A 19,052-nucleotide genomic window follows, 5' to 3' on the forward strand; every position below is an offset into this window, starting at 1 on the left:
AAGAGCCACATTTGGAAAGAGAGAACTCTTTCCCTGTAATCTGCTGAAGCCTTTACTTACCCATGGCAGCTTCATGGGTTTTCAGGTTGAATGCAACTTCCTTATATCATAATTACTTTTTCCCCCTGGGGGGAATGGCCAGAGAAGAGAATATGTGAAGGAAAACCAAGAGGACTAGTGATGATTTAAAACGTCAGTCTTAGAATCATGCTGCTTTAAAACTTGTGGTAAAAACGGAGTTCAGGAATGTAGTAGACAACATGCCCAGACTTGACTTACAAACAGCAGACTTTTCAGGAGTCTCTGCTTTCCTCAAAGCTGACTTCTCCAGTAAACATTTACCTGCTAGTTTACACAGGGATGGGCCTGGGAAGGGGAGGATACACGGGTAAGGGGAGTGCTTATGGAAATCTATGCAAATATTTACCAAAGCTAGGAATCTTCTATTTTCTCATTGTGAACAAAGCCTCCCCTGAAAACATGAGCATAACGTGTGTCATTTGAGGGCTTTCATACGGTGGACATTTGATGGTGAATGGTGGCATTGGGAAGAACAGAGAACAAAGATTGTGTATGTTTCTGGCTTGGTGGTGATGGTCTGAAGTTTAGGGATGAATGGAAGCAAAGGATCACTTTCCATTCCTTTCAACTCTGAACTCCATCATTCTACTGACCTTCCAGAAATAAATAGAAAAATTTTCTCTATCAAGTTGCAAAATAGCTCAGAAGTTGCAACATTGCAAAATGTAAAGGAGAGTATACAGAAATACAAAGTTCCTCTTCAAGATTAACCACCACAGGTTTCTGATTTTACTCTAACACAGTTGATCAATGTATATTTGATCGATCAATCATTATATATACATATAATATATAGATAGATTTCTAATCATTATCTATATAATGTATGTATCATCAAAAATCATGAAAAATTGTAGCAGTGAAGAAATGGCATGAATTGGCATACAAAATAAGAGAGAACTGAGAAAACCAAATCAAGCTGTGTGTTTACTGGGATAAAAAGCATGGCTGGGTGACCTCGCTCCTGAGAATAAGAGACCAACTGAGCCAAAATCACATGTGGCAGCAAAAGTATACTTGAAACTGTCACAAGAACAGGAATAATAGACTTGTGGGCAGCCTTTGTGGACTGGTTGCCAGATTCATTTTCTTAGAATTCTTTAAACATGAGCCCTGCTTTAGAGAAGAAAGGAAATCATTCAAAACATCTACTTTTACTATCTAAGACCATCAGGACAGAAAAGGCCCTACCAAGACTGCTTTAGTCAGGTAAGTCAAGCTTGGAAGGGAGCTGATAGAGTCATTAAAATAGTTAGATTTCAGTGATCTGAATTTGGAGTTCTTCTCCCGGTAGGTCTTTAAGGAAAGATTTCTTTCCTTAAAGGAGTCTGAAATTTTATTTGCTTATGGCCTATGCCCAAAGGTAAGACAAAATCAAACAAAACTATGAAAAGTGGTCAACCTATAATCTACTTAAATCATTTCTTTTTTCCATTTTCTTTCATACCTTCTTTGTAATTTCATTTTCATAATCCTGCTTTTCATTAGGTATGAATCTAGCACACTTTTAGGTATGACTCTAGGACAACAGAACTTCAAGAAGATCTTAGCACTTCAAGAAACAATGCTAACTCAGTTCTCTGGGAAAAAAGGTTTCATTAGAGAACACCTTTGCCAGAGTCCATTTTCAAATTGGACACTTCACTCTCCTCCATTACAGGAAGTCTTCTGGAAGGCCCCTTGTGTTCCTAGAGGAACATGAGTCTAAAATCTTAGGCATTAGAAATTGTAATGGTGAGGTAGCAGGCCATGAACTATACCTGCCCAAAACATATCCAAATCCCTCAAACAAAAAGGGCAGAAAGAGAATCGACACTCATACCCTGAAGACCAGCCCTCATTCTTGCTTCATGCTCTAAACCCTCCAAACCAGAGAATGGCTTCCAGTCATTCTAACTTCTAGAATTTCTCCCCATAATCCTATTTAATCTGTGTTTTATTCCTGAGAAAAGAAATAAGACTCCTTTAGAGTATATCTCACTGTAGGTAACATGATAACTCATATATGTGTAAAATTTATCACTGGCCAGGCAAAATATATAATGCCTTTTTCACTAATATCTATTTGTATACTTCTTGTGAACTAATATAGTATTTTCATTTAACCCTCTAGGGCAGGTAGTATTATCAACTTTCTCAAGCAATATAAAGTACCCTAAGAAGTTGCTGGACTGAATTGTCACAGCTAGGATCTGACCAATCCAGAATCTGCTCTGAACTACCAACAGCTAACAATGTTAGCTTATGAATATAAATGGAAAATTGTTGGTGTGGTTTTACTTCACAAAAATAGAAGAAGTCAAAGAAAGAGGGACCAGAATTGAAAAGGGCTAGCAGAGTAGAAAGATAATGATGACTTCCCTTTTGATGATTCTGCATTGCCCTTAAACCTCCTCTCTCCCTCTCTCCCTCTCTCCCTCTCTCCCTCTCTCCCTCTCTCCCTCTCTCTCTCTCTCTCCCTCTCCCTCTCCCTCTCCCTCTCCCTCTCCCTCTCCCTCTCCCTCTCCCTCTCCCTCTCCCTCTCCCTCTCCCTCTCCCTCTCCCTCTCCCTCTCCCTCTCCCTCTCCCTCTCCCTCTCCCTCTCCCTCTCCCTCTCCCTCTCCCTCTCCCTCTCTCTCTCTCTCTCTCTCTCTCTCTCTCTCTCTCTCTCTCTCTCTCTCTCTCTCTCTCTCTCTCTCTCTTTTTGGGAGAGTGAGCAGTCCTGGAGCACAATAAACTTAGGGCCTGGACTCTGTCCCTGAGCTTTTCTTGCTCATGGCTAGAGCTCTTGCCAGTTGAGCCAGAGTCCCAGTTCTGGCTTTTTGAAGGTTAATTGGAGAGAAGAGTCTTGTAGACTTTCTTTCGCAGGTCCTCTCTGAATCTCAGATTTCAATGGCCCAGGTACTTAGCAGCCACTGGGTCCTGACAACGTCTGTCTTTTTTAAATCACAGCATATTCAGGGGAATAGCTGTGGTCACAATTCAAGACTTCTGGATTCTCACCAAGTGTATTAAGGAAGGAGAAATTGGAAGAAACAAGAACATCTAATGAGCTCAATAAAGAGATGATTACCTGAAGGGAGTAGACTGGGAATGTTCTTCATCTGTTCTGAATTCATGAAGCATTTTATTTAAAATGTGTGTTGACCTCAAATCAGTAAGTTTCTAGTTTATGATGTGGACTTCTTACATTCTTTTTGAAAACCAGTTCTCTCCAAAGATTTCTAGATATTATCAAAGCTTTTAAACCTACAAGGCAAAGGAACCTCTTCTGAGAGGATATGTCTTTGCCTAGAATTCACTCCCCAGATTCACATTCGCATATCATTCTGCTTCACAGCTAGGGGACCAATCAACTTTTCATGGGGCTCTGCTGCCACTGTCTGGTCATTTATGTCAACAACAGCTGACTCATAGTCTTGGAAGCAGGTTAAGGGAACTAACTGTCTGAGATGGATAGACTTGATTTTAATGGAAATTGAGGACCAGTTTGGGAAAGGAAGAGACTATTCCATTGTTTGAGAGATGAACTATTCTAAAGAGGATGATGGCTACACTGGAGCTTGGAAATTTAAAATTTTACTAATTCATTCCTTCAAGCCTATAAAATGATGTCCTAAAGGCACAGCTCTTATTCTCCTCGCACCTCTCCCCCCCACCGCCCCCAATTCCCAAATCTTCCCATCACTATATGGAGCAATTTCTTTATTTAAAATACTTGTAGTAAACCACACTCAGATATAAAAGGAATGAATGTTTGCTTTCATAAAGCATCTTGATTTATACAATGATTGATAGCACTTTATATGTGTATGTATAATGATGTATTTTAAAAAAAACTTGAACAGTTTATACAGGGAATATATATATACATATATTTATATATATGCTGCAGGAAACTATGTTATACTTCATGTGGTACAGTATGGATAGTGAAACAGTTATATTTTATAGTATATTGTTTTGTTTTAAACTTTTTGACCCTTCCTTTAATGGTTCTCCTACTTCAAGATAAATGTACAGTGTGTGTGTGTGTGTGTGTGTGTGTGTGTGTGTGTGTGTGTGTGTGTCTGCATGCACATGTGTGTGCTAGTACTGGGGCTTGAACTTAGAACTTTGTATTCTCACTTGGCTTTTACATTCAAGGCTGGTTCTTTACCATATGAGCCACAGCCTCACGTCTGGCTTTTTATCTGATTATGGATTTGATTACCCTAGCAGGCTTTAAGCCTTGATTATCAGATTTAGTCTGATGAGTAGCTAGGATTATAAATATAAGCCACCAACACCTAGCTGAATATACATTTTATTCAAAGTAAAAAGCTTGTTTACTTTTGAACTTTAAAAGAGTCTTAAAGCCCATTAAGAAACCACAGTTTTAGATCAGTCATTCAATTGAAAAACTCTGTGAAAATTTCTGGAATAGCACTGGAAAAGATTCTTGCCATACCTGAAATTCTCTAAGACAATAAAGTAAAAACTGACAAATTTAGAAAAAATCAAAACAGTTGCTATGTTTTTGATGTGGCCAAGTGTATCCCTTGACAATTCACATGATGGAATCTTGGCTTCCCATGTGAAAATGTCAAGAAAACTCAAAATTAAACAATCTGACCAGGCCACTTTTGCTGGGTGCTGATAGCTCATGCCTATAATCTTAGCTACTCAGCAGGCTGAGATCTGAGGATCTCAGTTTGAAGCCAGCAGGCAAGAAAACTGAGAGATTCTTATCTCCAGTTAATTGCAACATGCCATAATTGGAGCTGTGGCTCAAGTGTTAGAGCATTAATCTTGAGCACAAAAGCTCAGGGACAATGCTCAGATCCCGAGTTTAAGCCCCAGTACATGCACACACACAGACACATGCACATGGACACACACAGACATACATAGACACACACACACACACACACACACACACACACATCCTGCAAAGGGTTCTGATTTAATTGTATATTAGTATGGAGTGATATTTGGCTCAGAAAACCAGCTGGGAGGTAATTAGGTCACTTGGGCATTACCCTTGGAATAAGTCACTATAGTTCTCACAAGACTTTAGTCCGTTCCTATGAGAATCAGTTGTTCAACTGATCCAGCCTGGCCCTCAAATCTCTGGCTTCCTGTCACCATATGATCTCTTCTGCACATAATTCTGTCATCAAAATATCATCTGCCACAATGCCCTCACCAGAGGACTTAACTGAGAGGAGCTACTAGATCTGAGACTCTGAGACCCCAACATGTGAGCTATCAAGAAAAGCCTGATTTCTTTATAAACTACCCAGCAGCAGGCATTTTATTAAAGCCACAGAAAATTAACTAAGACAATAGGCTTAAGAGGGAACTTTTACTTCTATGTGTGGAATGGAGCCCCACGAATCTCCTCCTTAATGTAACATCTATAACTAATAAAAATTCTTCAAAAGCAAATCCAATCAACCCCCCCCCCAGAAACTGTACTAAAGACACACACCCAATAAATAAAACTTTATGCACAACATCACATCAGATCTTTGCACAAACCACATGGGTCTATCGCCCCTTATCAGCTACATAGCTTTACCTTTCCTTGAATCCCACCTACATGCAACTGAACTTCCATTCTGGAATATGTGCTCTCTGGAGCCCCATATGAGCTCTTTCTCCATCTAGCTCTTAGATTGCTATGTTCCTGGGAAGAGTATAGCATCTGTGTTTTTCATTTCTCTCAGTTGTGGATAGCTGGGACCACAGAGGTTGTCTCACTGCACAGCCTGGAGGCACAGGCAAGGCACTGTCCAGACACCACAAGGGAGAAATCACTGAGCCCCTGATCATCCTCACTCAGCTCCCTGCGGAGGCTAAGAGGCCACAATGAGAGAGGAAAGCAAGGTTCAAGGTCACCAACGTGGCCAAAGCACTCATCATAAAGCCACTTCAAGAGAAGCAGGCAATGATCACATCTTTAAGAGGCTTTGCCTCTGCCCCTGGACAAAATCTCCCAGCCCCTCCCCACCCCAGAGTTAACAGGAGGGGTATTATGCTACTGTCAGTCATGTATGAAAAAGTCATTAAAGAAACCCATTATTTTGTACAGTTAATATCGCCTTTTAAAGATGAAAGAGCCTGAAGCATCACCCAAGGGAACAGATTTTTTAACTTGAAACAGAATGTAGAGAAGTTCAAGAATGTGCTTGACAGAAATAATGATTTGGCTGGTAAACAATTAAGCAGAAGCTAGCTGTTGGATGAGAGCAACAAGATAAAACGATAGACCAGGGATTACCAGTGTTTAGCAGGAAACGAAAAACAGTAGGTATTTTCTCAGATCCAGCCCAAACTTTAAAGAATATTTCAAAACCACCACTGCAAAGGGACTGAAATTTCAATGGAAATTAGTGTGAAACAATCTATGCCCCAGAACACTGTCAAAACAATAAAATAATTAACAGCTAATTAGTGGAGAAAGCCTAAGAGCTGAAACTGATACACACAGAGTCAGGGAGCTTCAGAACTCAACCCACTGTAATCTCAGTTATCCCCAAGGTAGTATTCTCTGAGGACATCATGGGTTTTACACTGCTGGGAAATAGGCTTCAGTGAAATACTATAGCCAAGTCACTAACCAACTAATCAAACAGGCAATGCCAACAAAAACCCCACGTGTCCACAGCTGCTACAATGCATAATCTAAAATGTCCAGTTTCCAACAAAACCAAAAAATATGAGACTTGTAAAAAAATAAGAATGTATGACCCACACAGAGAGGAAAACAGGCTAAGGAACTACTTATGTGACAGTGCAGGAGTCAGACTTGGCACAGTGTTCAGAGAAGCACTATCAATCACGTTCAAGGAGTGAAAGGGAGCCGTGATCAAAGAAAGAGGGAAACACATAAAGAAAATGTCTTTTCAAAGAGAGAGTATCAATAAGTTGATTGGTGATATAAAATGGACTGATGAAAATTCTATTGGCAAAAAGTTCATTATTCACTGGACAGTGCCTGATAAAGATCCTATCTACTAAGATCATTCTATGACTGCTGTCAGCTGACCTGTGCCCTCTTCCAGGGTCATACATGGAAGGCCTTACCCTGTGACTGTGTTTGGAGAAAGGGTATTTACAGAAATAATTAATGCTAAATGAGATGGCCTCTGACCTGATGGCCCATGTAAGAAGAGAAAGAGACTGAGACTGGCAGAACTGTTCTCCTTTCTTTGTCCCCTTCATGAAAGTACAGGATGAGCTCATTACGTTCCTCAAGCCAAGAAAAAAATTTTACCAGGAGCTTTGATTCTGGACTCCCTAACCCTAGATGTGTGAAAAAAATTACAGTTGCCTAAACCATTCAATCTATAATATTTTATATGTCAGCCCACTAATAACAGTGACATTTTATGAATGCTAATGATACTATGTATCATTCTAGTTGTAATTAGCAGACATTGTAGACTATATATACGTAGCAACTCTGGACACAAGTATCCTGGAATTCAGACAAACTCTAATGACTAGTGTTCTTACAAGTAGAAGGAAACACACATATATGTAGTATAGACATAGGAATGATGACCACGTGCAGATTGAGAGAGAGAGACGGGAGTTACATTATTAGAATAATGCCACAAGATTCCAAAAGCTAGAAGAGAGATACTCCCTTAGTGACTGTAGACATACGGCAACTACCTTCATGTGGGATTTATGGTTTCCAGAACTGTGAGTAAATATAATTCTGTTGTTTTAAGTCTCCAAGTTTGCACTATTTTGTTATGACAGCCATAAGAAGTTAACTAAGGAACGTGTGGCAGGCAGATGGTATTGGCAGGGCTGCTTGCCTTTGCCAATTTCTAAATGCTGCTGCCATTTGTTGAATCATGTCCCCTTCCTCCATTTCAAAAACACTATTATTCCCCCCTCTGAATCTACTTACCTCTGTTGTCATCAAAATCTCCTTTTTTCTTTAGTTAATATTTCCCCTTGTAAAAAGAGCCTTTCTTACTTCACTTAGGATACACATGTAGAACACAAAATAAGATTCCCATGTCAAAAGGCTTAATTTCACCACATCTATAAAGTTCCACTTGCTGTACGAGACACCGTTCACTGATTCCAAGAATTAGAACATGATAACCCAAGAGCCATTATTCAGTCTTCTGTATCACATAATTGGACATCTCAATGAGCTTCAAGTAGAAAATGTCAAGAGATTCAGAACTAAAACATCAAAATAAGAATGCTGAAATCTAAAAAGAAGAAATCCTGAAAGCAGTGAAAGAAAAAGAAAATGCGATTCAGAAGTAAAACCTAGTATGCTTTACAACTCATTCCTCACCCATAAAAAGAAAGAGAAAGACTAAGGGAGAAGAACAAACTATCAACGAGACAGTTCTATACCCAGCTTAACTATCTTTCAACACTGTTTTTACACTAGAAAAGACAATAAAAGTAAAATTCAGAAATGTATTGCTCAATAAGACAGAGACCAAGCACAAAATCGGTCACATCATTTTTCTTCTCATAGCACAGAAAATTAACCATTAGTCAGTCAAGAAAAACAAATATAATTATTTTTTTTCACTTTTTAAATTAGTTTTTAATTAGTTTTATTTAGCTATTATTTTCATATGACTCAAAACTCAAAAGGTATAATACAACATACAGTAAAATAGAAGTAGCCCACATAAAAACAGTCAATGACTTTTTACAAAGAAAAGAGGCATTGGAATGGAAAGAAAGTATCTTATCAACAAAGCAGAGCATTTGAAAAATCATATAACCACATGTAAGAAACCTGAATCTAAACACACAGACCTTGTATAAAACAAATATAATTAGTAAGAAACTAGCACAATCTGGGCCCCACTCTTGGCACCAGAGAGGTAGATCATAACTCTGTTTCTTTCAAAACCTTGTTTCCAAAGAAGAGTCCTTTTAATATCTTGCCTGCTGGTTTCCCGGATGAATACCCATGAATCATTTTTCATTTCTTTCAGCTTCTATTGAATTTATCTAGTGATAAAATTCTCTCCTCAGGAATTATAACCCTAACTTTTATCAATACATATGCTTTAATCAAGAGACTAACAGGAGAGCAACAGTCTCAGCAGAACTTCACAGGAAGGGATAGGAAAAATACGAGGGCTCATTGGCACAGGCTGAAACTTCCACGTAAAGATCTAGGATTATAGTCAATCGAAGAAAGACTGAATATATAGAATTGCACCAAATTGAAGAGTTTCTGCATGCTAAATGACATAGCTGGCAAGATAATAGAAAATGGGAGATCTTGACTAGCTATGCCTAAAATATAATCAGAAATATAAAAATTAAACCTTCCATAAACAAAACCTCAAAGAAACAACAGTCCTATTAATAAGTCAGCTAAAGACTTAAAGAGAGATTTCTCTGAAGAAAAAATAAGAATGGCCAATAGACACATGAAGAGACACATCTGGCCATAAAAGAAATGCAAATCAAAACAACATTAAATTCTATCTCATCCCAGTTAGAATGGCCATTATGAAGAAAACAAATAATGGCAGATGCTGGTAGCAGTATGGTATGGAGGTTCCTCAAAAGACTAAACATAGAGCTTCCCTATGACCAGCAATCACACTTCTGGGCATCTATCCAATTTACCACAAACCAGACTACACTAGGCTACACTAAAGTACCAGCAAGACCATCTTCACTGCAGCATTGTTTATCATAGCCAAGATAGAAAAGCAACCCAGATGCCACTCAGTGGACAAATGGATCAAGAAAATGTGGGATGTATACACAATTGAATTGATTCTATGCTTCCACCATAAAAAATGACATTGCCCCATTCATAAAGAAATGGAAACACTTGGAACATTTATATTAAACTAAATAAGTCAAAGAAACAAAGGCTGCATGATGTCCCTCATTTGTCATAATCTGAATGTGCCTAAAAACTTACAAGTAAACCCAGTGGATATAAAAGACAAATAATTACACCTGGACATAATTAATTATATAGCAGTCTAAACATTCGTACAGTGATCACAAAGCAGGATATTCTTGAGAGAGAATTACAAGGACCCAATATCTATGTGTGTATGATCCTATACAATGACATTTGTGAAAATGAAATCTAAGAAATGAAAGCAAAGAGGGTTTTTTTTATTATACTGTTTGCAGTTTTATTTCTTTTCTTTTATTCTTTGGCTAGTTCCCTTCTGTCACTATTTTTGTTTTAGAGAGGGCAGGGGAAGCACAGAAATAGTAGGACAAAGAGTAACCCAATTCAGCAGTGAAACCCACTAGACACTGTGTGGGAAATGAACTATACAAATTTGGGGAAGGAAAGTAGGGAGGGGAAAAACTAGAAGAGAATGAGGAAAGAGGTGACACTGTTCAAAAGGAATTATACTCATTATCTGACTCATATCATATTACTGTCCATCATATTTACAATAAAATTTACAAAACATAAAGCCAAAACGTATGATGGAAAAAAAAGTTAAAAAAAATCTTCCCCAAGAAACATCAGAATTGCATGTACTAATTAAAGACTTTAAAAAAGCTTTGTGAAAAATACTGAAAGTTTTAAGGAAGCTACACAGAAAGAACTAAAAGAAATTGAGAACAGTCACAAAATATCAATAAACAGGTAAGTGTAATAAAAATTACAAAATGGATATATTAGAATTAAAAGTAGCGTAATTGTCATGAAAAAAATTACAAGAGAAACACCAAGTTCAGATTTTGGCATGCAAAAGAAAGCAATAGGAGAAAAACACCCTAAGAAATATATAGAACATGATAAAATGTGCTACTATACATTCAAATTGTCAAAGGAGAAGAGGGAAAGAAAGGAGAACAAATATTTGAAGAAATAAGGGCTAGAAAAATCTCAAGTTAGATTTAAAACATTAATCTACTTAACTAAGATAAATTCATCTACATAACATGTTAAAATAGTCTTGAAGTAAAATAGAATATCCACATACCTGGAGATTTCAGAACTAAGATGGTGAGAGAATTTTCAGGGCAGCAATAGAGAAATTATGGCTCATTGCATACAATATTCCTTAGTAAATTGAAAGTGAATTTCTCATGAAAATCAATAGAGATCAGAAACAAGTGGGATTGAATGTTTATTGTGCTGAATGAAAAATAATTATTCAGAAAGAATTCAGTCTAGCAAAGCTCTCCTTCAAACCTGCAGGATAAAGACGAGAGCGTGGCCTAGTGGTAGAGTACTTACTTAGCATGCATGAAGCCCTAAGATGGATTCTTTGCTATCACATGCACAGGAAAAGCTAAAACTCCTACTGTGTCTCAAGTGGCAGAGCACTAGCCTTGAGAAAGCAGAAGGACAGTGTCCAGGCACTGAGCCTAAGCCCCAGGACTGGTAAACAAACAAACAAACAAACACGAAGGACAGAGTGGAGCTTTTGCTGTACAATCAGTTAATATGTGACACTTAAACAAAAATGTGGGATAAAGTAAAATAGTAAGATTAACAAAATCTCAGATAATTTATATGATAAAAAACCAACATTAGCTCCTGAGGTTGAAAAGAACATCAGAAAGCAACTCCAATCCACTAGAGCAAGAAAGATCATGGATAAAGTGTATTTGTATAATAAAAGTAGAAAAACATGCATAGTTTTTGTCATTATTTTTCTCACTGATATAAAAGATGAGTGTATAAAGCAATAATTACAAATCTATGTTGATGGGTAACATATAGCGAGATACTGAAAAGGAAAACACAAAATAATCCAAGTTAGGAAGAGACAATTTTTTTTCTTAAAATAGGGATGAAATAACTAGAGAATAGAAAACCCATTTTCTGGTACAGCAGGGAATGCTGAACTAATATAGCATACTATGTATATGTCTGATAGATGTGGAGAGAGGAAGATCATGTTTTGAGACTAGCCCTTCATATAAAGTTAGCATGAGATACAAACTGAGAATTACAAACTAAAATACAAAGCACCAGGGCACTGGTAAAGTGATAGAACATTTGCATGGCTTTGAGTTTGACCTTGGGACTAAAAAGAAAAGTAAAACTCAGTGAAGGCAACGGGTGTTTAAGTTCAACAAAATTGGAAGGTATTTTAGCAAATGTGGCCACAGAAAAGGTGTGCATATTGCCAAAATCACAAGTGAGAGGTGACTGATATGGTTAAAAAAAATAGGAATTTCAGACATACTTATGTAGAAAGTAAAAAATATGACTTTTTTCTGAATAATCATTATCACCTTATGTTGCTTAAAACCTTCCTAGATAAGGTTTTACAATGATAAAGAAAAATACATCTTTAAAATTTGTCAACATTAAAAAATGCAAATGCAAACCACGAAGGATGGAAAATAGTTGCCAATTATATATCTGACAAAGGACATGTCTTTAGAATTATGAAGACCTTACACCATTCGGAAATAGGAAAAGAACAAAACCAAATTGTTTTCTAAATAGATACTTCTTCAAAGATCTGCAAATGGTCAATGCCATCCTTATGGAAGCCTGCCTACATAGCTAGCCATTAGGAAATTCAATCCACCAAGTAGCATTCTACATCCACCAAGTAGCATTCTACATCCCTAAAGATAATTGTTACTGAAAAAACAAACGAACAAAACACAAAAAGGAAATGAAAAAGTCTTGCTGAGAGTGTGAAGAAAGTAAAAGCCATGTGCATTGATGCCAGAAATGTCAAACCCTGTTGTTGCTGTGGAAATCAGAGGTTGTTCCTCAGAAAAGCAAAACAGCATTTGTTTTGAGGGTGGCATGCACCCTGAAAAGCAGTCACTTTAGCACACATGTACATAGCTGTTGGGAGCCGAATGTGGGGTCAGGCTGACCCATAGATCTGCATCGCTGATGAAAGATAAGCACACAAGGAGATGAGCTATTATAAAAACAACTTGTCCCATGATGAATGATGCCATGCTTACAAACTTTGAGCTGCATCAACAGTATTGTGAACTTCATGGCTTTATCACTTCTTTCTTGACTGTTATGTCTGAAACTTGCTTGTTGTTTTGTACGAAAGTCTAGGCTGCAGTCCTAAGCTGCAGTCTTGAGTGCAGTCTTAAGCTGCAGCCCTAAGCTGCAGTCTTGAGCTTCAGTCTTAAACTGCAGTTGTAAGCTGTTGTCTTAGGCTGCAATCTTAAGCTGCAGACTCCCGACCTTATCTGTTTCTTGTCTTCTTTTTTTCTCATCCTCACCCCCTAAATCAGTAATCCCGCCTTGCTGCCAGCTGGCTCCAGCAAACAGCAAAATTCAAAACACAATTCTCAACACTCTCAAATTAGAAAGAGCCAAATAGCCATACACAAATGAATAGGTAAACAATGTGAAGTATGTGCACAGAATGGAATACTGTCCAGACAAAAAACAAGGAAGTAAAAATACATGCTTAGAATATCACAATAAAAGGAACCAGATACAAAAGCCTACTGTATGATTCCCAATTTTAAATGAAATGAATATAATAGGTAAGTGCAGAATTAGAAGGTAGACCAGTCATTTCCAATCAGAAAGAATGACATCACCCCATTTGTAAAGAAATGGAAAGACTTGGAAAAAATCATAAGTGAAATAAGCCAGACCCAAAGGAACATAGGTTCAATGGTTTCCTCATTTGTAATAATTAGTATACATCTAGAACTCTCCTAGAAGAGAATTAGAGCAAAACCTATGTCATATGGATGAGACTAAATAATAGGAACTCTAGGATATGGAAACAAGAGCTTTATCTTGTGTTATTATTGTTCTTAATGTACTATGCTATTTCTCTTCTTTTTTTGCCCTTTGGTTAATCTCATATTGTTACTGTATCTGACTTTGTTACCTGGTATATGTATATATGTTTATTTGTTTATTTGAAATAGGAAAGGAAGGGGGAAAACAAGATGATTGGGAGGGGTTGGCGGAGGGAAATGGGGGCAAAAACATGAGAAGGGGTATCAATGTATGAGAAGTAATGCACCTACTACCTGGCAAATATAACTCTAACCCCTCTATATATTACCTCGACAATAAAAAATAAATAAATAAGTAAAATTTTCCCCATGAGGTGCCTTTTATAATAATATATTGTTATGATATATAATATATAATATTATAATTATAATAATTATTATTTACTGCTGTAAAGGTGATATACAGAGTGGTTATAGTTACATAAGTCAGGTAATAAGTACATATTCTTTTGCACAAAATCACCCTTCCCTCACTCTCTCTCAGTCCCCACACCCAAGATGCATAGTTCATTTTCCACATATATTTTTCATCTGATAAAAAAGGGGCTCAAAGTTGATTGCCTAGCACTTGTACATCACTTTTAGGATGCTAATACTTACTGACTCCTGCACTTAGAATGGAGATGGTATGTGTTATATAGTATTTGAAGTTTTCCTCAACAAATTATTTTAGAAAAGATGGGCCTGGATCCCTGAGGAGGAATATCACCTCTACTTTTGCACCACAGGTAGCACTGGGGGCTGGTGAGAAATGAATGGGCAAGGGAGGTTTAAGAACTGTAAGATGATGAGGGAGGGAATGTCTTTGAATTATCAGTGCATGTCAGCTGCAAGAGCATGAAGAATCTATCCATATTGACCACAGAACCTGCGGCAGGGTACATGTGTGTGGGAGTGAGTGGACACTACGGGCTAAAAAACCTCAAACATCAGAAAGGCTGGAGTAACAGAAAGAGCATAAAGATGAGATGGGCAGAGCTCATGGCCTCCAGGCTATGGCACAGAGGAGGGATTTCGGTAACAAACCAAGGGAAAGAGCTATTGGCTGATGCAAGGAAGCCATAGAGAGTGACAACTAAAGACCACAGAGACCCCATCCTTCCTTCAGTGGAAACAGTACGAACTATCTGTCCTCTCAAGACAATCTGTGATGCTGAATTCCTTCTGTATTCATATATCATTCATGCAGTAAGGAGACCAGGAGCGTAAGGAGTCCCAATTTGGGTAACATGAACTGAATGGAATATTTGAATTAAATATCAAAATTTGGAAATATTGGGCATTTACTCAAATGATGAGAATGTACATGGACAAAATTATTTTTGCAATAGAAAGGATTAAATATAAAAGTAAATACTTGGAGGGGTATTCAAGTGTACACAAATCTATTCATTGAAATGATAGATTTCGGGGAGAACTGAAACTAATCCTTTAGAAAGGCTAATGCAAGGAGATAGGTACTTGATAGGAGTGGGGTGGGATCAAAGGGAGGGAGTTAGATGAATGAAAACAGGAAGGATAAGAGAATTCAGTCAAAAATTCAATGCATTTCCTACAAAATTAAGGAAAGTGAAAGAAAGGGTGGATCGGGAAGGATGCACAAGAATGTTGAAAGGGTAGACATTGATCAAAAAAGACACTGTATTCATAAAATGCTTTGTTGAATAGCAACTCTTTGTACAACATCTTGGAGTTACTATAAATACAGATAGTAAAAATAAAAATGACTAAGCTATCATAAATATTTGATGTTATTTTTTCTTTTTTTTGCATTTCAGTGGAAAGTTTTGTTGTGAAACCATTTGGTTCAATGGCTAGAGCAAAGAGCCAAGCAGTCACATGTTGGCCAAATGTGTAGGCTGACGTGGGCAGAAGTAGTATACAGTTGGGAAAAAGCACAAGGCTGAAAGTCAACATGCCTGGGACAGCAGGTTAGAGCTGTAAATCAATGTGACCTTGCTGTCAATGTGACCTTAGACAGTATTGTCGATCTCTCATGGAATGCAGTCTTCTGGCCTATAGTGGTGTTGAATTAGACATCTATACAGGTTCTTTCCAGCTCTAAAACATCAACTTGTAACAATTAGATTCCAGTCGAGGAGAGACATGCCTCATGCTAACCAACTGTCTCTTTCTCTGTCTCTCTCTGTCTCTGTCTCTGTCTTTCTGTCTCTCTGTCTCTGTCTGTCTGTCCCTCTGTCTGTCCCTCTGTCTGTCTGTCTGTCTGTCTGTCTTTTTCTCTCTCTCTCTTTCTCTCTCTAGCCAGTCCTTTAAAAGCAAGACTAGATACCTCCAGATATAAAATGCAATTACCTGTGAGGTGTTGTCGGCTCTTGCTTTTGCAGTTACATTTTGCAATCATCTCAGGGGTATACACATCACGGTGACAGAAGGCGCAGTAAAAGAGGGCTCTGGACAGCGAAAGCAAATCAACATGACTCACTAATGAGATAAGGTGCTGACTCTGCTTACTTCCCATTAACTAACACTTGCTTTTGTACTTCATCCCCATGAAGCAATAAACAAAAAAATTACCTTTTGACTTCTTTCAGAGATTCAGCAATAAAGAACCCTAAAGTGTTCTTCGGCAGCTTAATTTGTGCAGGTGGATTTAGTATCAGACCACTGGACATGGAAAAGGGAAAGACAGTGATTTCTTCCTCAGCTTTCTGTGGCACTATTTGGGTTTTCATCCTATCATTACCAATGATTTCTCTTAAGTCACCAAGTGAATAGGAGTCACTTTCCTTTTTATTGCTAATCATAGTAGGAAATGTGGGTTCAACGCCACTTAACCTATTGTTTGGTCACTGCTGATTGTGCTAAGAACCAGCAGCTTGCTGCTTGGATTCACAGGGGATAGGGTTTCAGATGGAGTCAGGAACTAGAGTAGACCAATAAGCACAGACACCTGGTGCCTTATCGGCTTAGTCTAGCCAATGGCAAATACAACATGAGGACACAGCACCAGTTTTATCATGCTGTGTCAGTTTGGGATCTGGTTGTGGTTTTAGAGTTAATAAACTTACCTTCCTTATTCTACATGTAAAGAACAATTCACCAGAACCAGAGGGTAACAAACTGAGTAGGGTCAATATTTAGTCTGCTACCTGCATGCTAATAGCTCACATCTGTAATTCCAGCTAATCAGGAGGCCAAGATTTCGAGGCTTGTAAAAACTAGCCTGAGCAGAAACACCCATAAAGCTTGTCTTCAAAATAATCAGCAAAAAGACTAAAGACATGACTCAAGAGGTAGAACGCACAAAACTCAACTAGGGGTTACTCTCTTTTCTTAATTTCTTTTATTTCTACAGCACTGCAGTTGATTAGCTCTTCCCTCTTTTCTCCATTTATATTCACATATATACTGTTTAACCTGCATCATTTTCTTTTGTTGTTATTATGGATGACTTCTCCAGGTAATCCTTCATAGAAAATGGGACGCATCTCGTGATTTTTCCCTCTTGTTTAGCAGGCCAACTAAATTCACATTTTTAAAGATTTTGTTTTTTAACCATTTCAGGCTAGCTATTATTTATGTAAATGTTTTGTGTGTTGATCGTGAGGCTTAAACTCAGGGCCTGAGCACTGCTTAGGCATTTTACTCATGACTAGCTCTCTACAACTTGAGCCACATCTCCACTTCTGGTTTACTGGTGCTTAATTGGAGATAAAGAGTTTCATGGACATTCTTGACTGGGCTCGTTTCAAATCTCAATACTCATATCTCAGCCTCCTGAGAAATTAGGATTGCAGGTATTAGCCACTGGTGCCTAGCTAAGGAATCATTTTTTTTAAAAAAATCACAAATAGTTCTGCCATATTTTATGGTATTTCATGATCAATACTCCTAAGATATAGCAATGTCAATATGAGAAGTCTCTCCCTTTTCAGGAGAGTGAACTGGGATAGGGCCATAGGAACAAAAGTGAAGTTTGCCCACTATGGAGGCAACCCCAGCGGTCAGCAATAGTACAAAGAACACTAGCATAAAAGTGCCAGGGGCTGGCTCCCAACAAATGTCCCCAAAGCTTAGCTGTAGCTGACTCTAGAGAAAGTCCTAATCTTCAACAATATCCTCAAAAGAAATCAAAGCGATGGAAACACTTCTTGATACCAGTAATCACTGCGGAACATAGATTTGTACTCGATGGCTATCAGCATGAGGTTCATCTTCACAAAGCAGAGTCTAGGGAAAAAGACAAGGACTGATAAGCAGACATAGATGAGGATGGCTAGTTTATGTGATCATAACCAACCCTTAGTGTTCCACCCATAGAAGAAAACCATCTTGGCAGAGGAAAGGAGTCCTAAGTACAGATTTCTACTGCTAAAGCAAATCCAACTGAAGACAACTTTAGTCACTGGGACAGAGGTGACATTGTCCTGTGTGTGTTAGACACTGCTAGGTTTCAGGGACTCTGAATGCTTCATTCCACACACCAGCTGTGTGATAAGAGTCCAGCTTACATTGAGCCTTCATGCATGAGTGCTGGGGAAACACAAGGGAACTATTTCCCTCGACTTACCTGGAAACCTCAGGAAAACTCATTCCAGCAAAATCATCCGAGAGTCGCTGAGTCAGAATTTTGTTCTTCAGGCCACTTAAGAAATATTTTTGCCAGGGAAGCTTAGGAGTTACCTGGAATTCACAATCATACCTCATGCAACACATGGCCTTGACATATGGACTGCTATGACAGAGGTGGTATGTCTTGATTATCAGCATGGTGCTTGCATTGAATCACAGAAAAGACATTTGATTTCTTATGGAACTGAAGAAACAATATAGAACTTAAACTCAACTGTTCTCACTAAATTGTCCAGCATAAGCATGCCTCTTGACTTAATTTTCCCCCAGGTGGTATCAAAGTCTCCTCTGAAAGGAAACTTCCTCTCACTTGTCAACTCCTCGTTTCAGTGCAATAGCCTTCCTTCCAGTCAGTAATGCCAAGATGGGAGGGGTAATGTGGAATCAAGTTGCCATCCTTTGGGTGTATGGTGTCCTGGAGGTTACGGAGTAACCCTTCTCTGGCCTGGGTATAAGACTCTGACCCTTTCTCCCACATGCATCAAGAAAACCCATTCCAAACAGACTGCCTTGCAAAGCAGGGAGTCTCTTCAAAGCCCAGGGTCACAGGTGAAAGGGTAAAACTTCTAAATTCTATCCAGCACTGTCTCTGGGGCTTGAGGGAGATTTATAGCACAGAGGTGATTTGTGAAGTGTTCTTTCTGCTCCTAATAAAATGTGAGAATTGCCCTGTT

The 19,052-nt window shown here is 38.3% G+C and overlaps 1 protein-coding gene across 1 annotated transcript in view; it reads right to left on the bottom strand.

The window, feature by feature from the left end:
* Kcnu1 (potassium calcium-activated channel subfamily U member 1) overlaps window positions 1–19,052 on the bottom strand; it is a 123,283-nt gene that overhangs the window by 60,674 nt on the left and 43,557 nt on the right. Inside the window, exons 15-18 of the mRNA XM_090353930.1 lie at window positions 18,317–18,429; window positions 17,905–17,976; window positions 16,321–16,410; window positions 16,099–16,196 (exon numbers count right to left, since the gene is read on the bottom strand). Of these exons, the coding sequence (XP_090210056.1) occupies window positions 16,099–16,196; window positions 16,321–16,410; window positions 17,905–17,976; window positions 18,317–18,429 (373 nt within the window). The remainder of the gene's footprint in view (window positions 1–16,098; window positions 16,197–16,320; window positions 16,411–17,904; window positions 17,977–18,316; window positions 18,430–19,052) is intronic.

Source organism: Megascapheus bottae, chromosome 20 (assembly GCF_031878675.1).
Source record: "Megascapheus bottae isolate mThoBot1 chromosome 20, mThoBot2.hap1, whole genome shotgun sequence".
Lineage (NCBI taxonomy): Eukaryota > Metazoa > Chordata > Mammalia > Rodentia > Geomyidae > Megascapheus > Megascapheus bottae.